The sequence below is a fragment of the Leuciscus leuciscus genome, assembly GCF_965113295.1.
Source record: "Leuciscus leuciscus genome assembly, chromosome: 2".
Taxonomy (NCBI): Eukaryota; Metazoa; Chordata; class Actinopteri; order Cypriniformes; family Leuciscidae; genus Leuciscus; species Leuciscus leuciscus.
The window spans coordinates 45,160,846-45,168,529 of record NC_138726.1 but is presented as its reverse complement, the minus strand read 5'-3'; the positions used below and the strand labels follow the sequence as shown (position 1 = coordinate 45,168,529).

The following is a 7,684-nucleotide window of genomic DNA, read 5'->3' as shown; positions in this document are numbered from 1 at the left end:
TTTTCTCTACAGTATTTAAAAGTTCTGGTGGTAAGGAAATGGTGCTGGCCAAAGTTAAAATCAAACACGAAACCCTGATAAGCACAAGCCTGGCTTTAGTGTGTAATTTAAATTAATGACTGGAAGTGAATTCCCCTTTGTGACCTTTTAGGGAAGCCACAGCACGGCACACTACCATTCAATTATTTGTGCTCGGTAAGTTTCTTTCAGTGATTTTGAAAGAATCTCTTCTTCTCACCAAGGCTGCATTTATTCGATCAAAAATAGTCGAAGTGGTTATATTGCGGAATATTTCAAAATGTAACAATCCCTTTATGCCCTTCAAAATGACTTTTTAGAATGTTACAATGTAATAGGGCTTCCAAGCAGGGTTATAAACATAAATACAGAGGTGGAAGTAACGAATTACAACTACTCACGTTACTGTAATTAAGTAGTTTTTTTGGGTACTTGTACTTTTTTGAGTATATTTTTAAATCTGTAATTTTACTTGTACTCAAGTACATATTAAGATAAGTAATCTACTTCGCTACTTGTAAAATCACATCTCGTTACTGAGTACAATTTGAATTGATATTCAAATCTTTGAATGGCATTTCGGTAGCCAATAAAAATATTCGATCGTAAACGGACCAATAAAACCCCTGATATTTGGACTGAATGAAAGCCGCCGCAGTCGCAGCAGGTTTTGAAGAGCTGATCATGAAGGAGGCGAGGAGCTCAGAGTGATTAATGGCTGGACTGAAAGTTTGGAACAACAAACTACATAGTAGTATTGTCAAAATATCTATATTTTACCAGCTGCGCGTTCTCATTCTCTCATCTCAACGACAGCGAGTTTGACACACCCGCCTCCTCTCAGCGCGGGATTGCAGGTAACGTTAGGCCTATTACGCATAATTTTATTAATACCTGCAAGTTTCTATGGCATATTTTAATGGCAAATGTCACGAACAATATTATAACGCGAGGGCACATTCATGTAATCGCAGAAAACTGGACGCGAGCTCTCAAATATACGAACGAACTGGACTCGGATATTGAGTGTGCGCTCTCGGACTGTGTGTCATATCATGTGCAATCGCGAATCTCTCCAAGTGGTTCTCACTGCAGACTCAAATGACGTCCAGCTCCAATCTCTCCATGCTCTTGAATTAAACGCTGTCAAAAGCTATGAAAAATCTAGTCTTTTTGCAAATTAAATTCAGTTTGAATTGAAATCAAGCTTCCTTGTGCTGTGTGTGAGCTATTGCAACAGTTCACGTTACCCTATTGTAAAGACAAATACACTGAGTGAGTAAATATTAGATTATTGTAATGGTTATTGATCAATGTTTAAATATGTAAACAAAAGCCTAAATTAAAATCTCACCTTATGAAGTGGACGTGTCTCTTTAGAAGACTTGAATTAAACTTTTCCATTCAAATAGATTACTGTTACAATGAGTGTTGTGCTTTTCAATGCTTGAAAATAATGATTGCCTTGACAAAATGGATGGACAATTTAGATATTAAAATATTTAGTATGTAGTAGTTTTCCCGATGGTATTAAAAATTATAGGCTAGGCCTACTGAATATTGACATATTTCAAGGTGTCATATTGAAGTTAGAAATTCCAGTATCCACTAATTAATGTCCTTTGACAATAAGGTAAAAACGTGTTAAAAGTAGCTATTTTCTACATAAATCTATGATTTTGTTGAATATTTTTATTGGTAATGCATTAACTATCGCCAGCTAAAAAGTAATTAGTAACTAGTACTCTGAGTAGTTTTTGAGAAGAGTAATTTGTACTTTTACTTAATTACTTTTTTGGCACCAGTACTTTTACTTGTAATTGAGTATTATTTCAGCAATGTAACGGTACTTGTACTTGAGTACAAATTTTCAGTACTCTTTCCACCTCTGCATAAATATTACTCAAAATAAAATAAACTTATTTTATTTCATCTTGTTGCCAATGCAACATTTCTCATTTTTGTTTAGGTTAAAGGTAGGGTAGGCAATTTCGGAGAGACTAGCAATAGCAAGCTAGCTTTGAAAGCATGAGATCCCACCCCTTCCTTCAGAGCGTCTCCTAAGCCACGCCTCCTTCAAAACACTTGAACGCACACAGCCAGAGCAGAGAACAGAGTCGGCAAAGTGTCACGAGAGACATCTTAAAATTACCTCATGTCTCAAAGCACAGAACATTACAATAATAATGAACGTAAACAACTTAAGGAGCTCTTACATTTACCACCTGACTGCTTCAGATTTATTTCGGCGTTGATAGTGTTGACATAGAAAGGCATAAATCGGAGTCTGAGGACATTAACAGAACGTCATGGGTTACTATCTTGCAATTATGGTTATGACATGGCGTGAATGCAATGTAAGCTTGTTTTGGTTCAGGAGGAACTGTAAAAGGCTACTGCTGTTTTTTAATATATTTTTTTGGCCCTTGATGGCTGTTTTCTTTTTCTTTCTTTTTTTGGCCCTTGATGGCTGTCTGTCTACAAATCTGCATAGCCTAACGGAATGCCTTTTTTTAAATTATGATTCCTAGTCTAGAGTTATCACAAATGTGATGCCAAGATTGGGAACCCAGTCCATAATTCTTAGAGTACAATCCATTTAATGATTCCAATAGCGTGCATCTAAAACTAATAATAACAATTTATAAGATAATAATTACAGAAGTAAAATTCGGACCATGATACAGCGTGCAAAAACAGCATGGAAACCATGGCGAACATGACAAGCCTTCATGACACCAAAGTACGAAGTGCTAATGATAGTGTTTTGGTTTCAGCCACTAGAGGTCTATCTTGAGCCTTCCAATCTGTTTGATGGAGATCTCTGTAGAGCTCATTCAGTCCTGAGTGCTCTGTCTCTCTGGAGTGCTAGAGGAGAGGCGTCTAAAGTGCACACGCTGTGTGTGTGTGTGTGTGTGTGTGTGTGTGTGCGAGCTGTGCCACACAGAGGTCTTATTTTAAACACTCTTGTTAAAAAATATATGAGTGTGCTGATATTTAATTGATGGCCCTCCTAGACTGCGCAAGGTACTGTAACACGGGCGAGTCAGAGAGTGGCAGAGGAACTATCACAAATTTCACAAAACAAAAAACACGAAACAATATTATCACATTAGCAGTATGAAAACACCATCTTGATCTACATCCATTTAATAGGTGGATTCCCAACTAACAAAAATATATATGTTTTGTCATATTTTTAATGTTGGCAGAAAGTTTTAAAAACGTTTTTTTGGGGAGGTTATGTGAAAGTTAAAGGATATGTTAAATTTTGCAAACATAATGGGAATGTTCTTTTTGATTCATTTCTGAAAATCCTGAAAGTTGTAACATTTAAAAAATGTTAGATGAACATTAGAAAAACGATGCTGATGTTAATGTTGTGTTGACGTTTTGAGAACATTATGGGCCAGTTGCATAAACATAGCCATTATGTTGGTTCTTAAAGTCTTAAGAACTACTATGACCAACTAGCAGTTAGTTAGGGGTTAATAAATCAGTCTTACTGTTCGGTATCAAATTAGACCAATCTACGATTTCATGTTACTAACTTTATGCAACTGGCCCCAGATCATTTTGAATTAAAGTTCAATTAACGTTACTAGAATAATGTTTGTTCATAACTCTGACAGAACCTTGCCTGAACATAAATACTGTATTAATATAATACAAAAATAGTCCCTAATAAAATGTAGACCTATGTGATAAAAAAGCATAAAAATGGCACCTTTAGAATTCAGTGGAGGATATTCAGGGTGAAACCGAAGCCAAGAAAACTGTCTCATCACCACAATCCTTGTCCTATTCTATCCTGTATAAGAGATTAATGAAGCACAAAGAACATTCGTACCATGAAAATGAAAAAGATAAGCTCTAAACACTTCATTGTGCTCCTGCGCTCGCTTTGGCTTGAAGATGCGGATGTGTGCCTTTACTTGCAGGCCCACAAAGATAAGTTTGGATTTATCTAAATGGAAAATGAGATCACAGTGCGCCTGAGAAGCCTGCACATCCAAACTACGTTAATAGGTGCCCATTATAACCATTATCTGCTTCCATAACAGAAACTTAAGTTATAATTAAATATATTGGGGGGCGTTAATGGTACCTAACAAAATATAGCCTAAAAATATGGAAATGGTCCTAAATGTAAAGAAAAAGCAGGACAGATGGTTTAGAGCAAAGAAAGCAGGACAGTATTGATGGTAAAATGTCTTATCTGATCTTTATTTCATTTACTCTTTTAGCAGTGTTGGCAAAACAGAACAGTCTACAGCCCATCACAAAAAAAAAGGAGATATGAGAGATTGGAAAGAGAACAAATGATGGAGGAATGGAGGAACGGAGAGAGAGAGCAGACTGCACACATGGAGTAGCAAACCGAATGAAAGATTTGGGACAAGCAGGAGAATAAGACCGAAGACCAAATATCCATTATTATTCCACAATGTCAGAATTATGTTTTGACATAAAAAAGACAAGCAAGAGATGCACACATCGAGAAGCCATATCTTTGGGAAAGGCATGCCACGGAGAGAGGGGTACGTTGTGGATGCTGATTAACTTTGCAGGATAAGAGGTGGAACAGAGCCACCACATGCACCTGCTCTGGCTAGATTGGGGTGGGTGAAGGTACAGAGGAGGAAGTGAGAGTTAAGAGCTCAGAGTTCACACTGACGGATCCTTGCATAACACAATCTCCAGCTCTGTGCGGAACAGCTTCCCTCCGTCAGACAACGCCATGATGCTCTTCTTTGAGCTAGCCAGACTTTGAGGGTCAACAACCTAAAAGGGGACAAACATAGACGTCTATAAGAATTCAGACCAGTCATATTTGTTGCTGAAATGCAGCATCAGTGCAGGCTTAAATATTTAACTATGTATTTTTAAATGTATAATTTATGCTCACTAGGGCTGCAGTAATACAGTAAAAATTCAGTAAAACAGTAATATTGTATATATTATTACAATTTAAAAATATCTGTTTTCTATCTTAATATATTTTTAATTTTTAATTTTATTCCTGTGAATTTTCAGCATCATTAGCATAATATGAAGAGCAGCATTTATTAGAAATAGAAATCTTTTGTAACATTATAAATGTCTTTACTGTCACTTTAATTTAATGTATCCTTGTGGAATAAAAGTATTAAATTCTTTTCTTTTTTTTATCAACCCAAAACTTTTGACCAGTAGTGTATACAGTACATTTCTATCCATCATGTATCGATATTCATAATTTGACATTTAAAACATCAATTTTATACCATTATTTCTGCAATTGTAGCTTTGATGATAATTTTTTTCCACTCTGCAGCATTAAATTGTGTAAATGCCCTTTTTGTGTGGTATATATGGCGCTTTAGATGCAGCTTTTGTGGCACATTTTCAATTAAAAGAAAAATTAATTAAATAAAATGCTAAATTCCAAGTTACCATTTTATGTTTCTGGTAGAGGTCTCTCAGGAGTGCATCCAGTTCATGTTCATCAATGTAACCATTTCCATCCTGTTAAAGAAAAAAGGAGAGAAACAGTTTTACATATATTTTAAAACAAAAAAATCTTAAAGACATTTTCTAACAGCCCATTCAACACCTGACGGAACATGTTCTAGATGTATTGCAGATAAGCAAAAAAAATAAATAAATAAAAAACATCTTCCAGATGAAAAAATGCACATCAAATAAATGTCAATTATGCTTTGTGGTTGATATAGTAGTGCCAAATTGTTATTTTTGTGTATATGGTCATGTGTGTATTATTAACTCACAATACAAGACAAATTAACAAGGACACAAATGTGAGAAATATACACATTATCTGACCTTGTCATAAAAGTTGAAGATTACTTCAAATTCTTCAGCAGATAGTTTGAAGTTCTGGCAATAAAGAGGGGGAAAAAAGACATTAGTTTACGCTCAATGTATGTGTGTGTAAAATAGACAGTTATTCTGTGGTGTAATTTCAATCTGCCTTTAGGTTTTATTTTGAAGGTCTGAATTTTCATAACTAGAAAATAATCCTCAAAATCCTTTGGATTATAACAGAATAGTGCAGCCACACCTACTGCAAAAAAATGAATGCATACCATTCATTACCATGCCAATATAATATAAAAATGTGATACAACCATGCCAGATATAGCACACAAAAGTAATTAAGAAAAGGAATTGTTTATTCATCTCGATGGTATTCCACTAATATTCAATTCATATCTGAACTGCATTGCTCTTTTTTCTATGTATTACTGTATATCAGTTTAGAACTTACAGCGAGGATTTTATGCACCTGTATGTCAGTTTTACAATGCCTCCTAATTCACCTACTGAATGAATGTGCTCCCAGTATATTATATAATACAGTGAGGAAAATAAGTATTTGAACACCCTGCTATTTTGCAAGTTCTCCCACTTAGAAATCATGGAGGGGTCTGAAATTGTCATCGTAGGTGCATGTCCACTGTGAGAGACATAATCTAAAACAAAAATCCAGAAATCACAATATATGATTTAACTATTTATTTGTATGATACAGCTGCAAATAAGTATTTGAACACCTGAGAAAATCAATGTTAATATTTGGTACAGTAGCCTTTGTTTGCAATTACAGAGGTCAAACGTTTCCTGTAGTTTTTCACCAGGTTTGCACACACTGCAGGAGGGATTTTGGCCCACTCCTCCACACAGATCTTCTCTAGATCAGTCAGGTTTCTGGGCTGTCGCTGAGAAACACGGAGTTTGAGCTCCCTCCAAAGATTCTCTATTGGGTTTAGGTCTGGAGACTGGCTAGGCCACGCCAGAACCTTGATATGCTTCTTACAGAGCCACTCCTTGGTTATCCTGGCTGTGTGCTTCGGGTCATTGTCATGTTGGAAGACCCAGCCTCGACCCATCTTCAATGCTCTAACTGAGGGAAGGAGGTTGTTCCCCAAAATCTCGCAATACATGGCCCCGGTCATCCTCTCCTTAATACAGTGCAGTCGCCCTGTCCCATGTGCAGAAAAACACCCCCAAAGCATGATGCTACCACCCCCATACTTCACAGTAGGGATGTTGATCTTGGGATGGTACTCATCATTCTTCTTCCTCCAAACACATTTAGTGGAATTATGACCAAAAAGTTATATTTTGGTCTCATCTGACCACATGACTTTCTCCCATGACTCCTCTGGATCATCCAAATGGTCATTGGCAAACTTAAGACGGGCCTTGACATGTGCTGGTTTAAGCAGGGGAACCTTCCGTGCCATGCATGATTTCAAACCATGACGTCTGTATTACCAACCGTAACCTTGGAAACGGTGGTCCCAGCTCTTTTCAGGTCATTGACCAGCTCCTCCCATGTAGTTCTGGGCTGATTTCTCACCTTTCTTAGGATCATTGAGACCCCACGAGGTGAGATCTTACATGGAGCCCCAGTCCGAGGGAGATTGACAGTCATGTTTAGCTTCTTCCATTTTCTAATGATTGCTCCAACAGTGGACCTTTTTTCACCAAGCTGCTTGGCAATTTCCCCGTTGTCCTTTCCAGCCTTGTGGAGGTGTACAATTTTGTCTCTAGTGTCTTTGGACAGCTCTTTGGTCTTGGCCATGTTAGTAGTTGGATTCTTACTGATTGTATGGGGTGGACAGGTGTCTTTATGCAGCTAACGACCTCAAACAGGTGC

At 36.9% G+C, this 7,684-nt stretch overlaps 1 protein-coding gene across 3 annotated transcripts in view; it reads right to left on the bottom strand.

Annotated features, from left to right (window-relative positions):
* Nucleotides 1-4,226: 4,226 nt before the first annotated feature.
* calb2b (calbindin 2b) overlaps nt 4,227-7,684 on the bottom strand; it is a 23,737-nt gene continuing 20,279 nt past the window's right edge. For all 3 annotated transcript variants that reach the window (XM_082159094.1, XM_082159095.1, XM_082159093.1), the window contains 3 exons: nt 5,845-5,898; nt 5,455-5,526; nt 4,227-4,803 (listed from right to left, as the gene is read on the bottom strand). In XM_082159094.1, the coding sequence (XP_082015220.1) occupies nt 4,687-4,803; nt 5,455-5,526; nt 5,845-5,898 (243 nt within the window). In that variant the 3' untranslated portion in view covers nt 4,227-4,686. The remainder of the gene's footprint in view (nt 4,804-5,454; nt 5,527-5,844; nt 5,899-7,684) is intronic.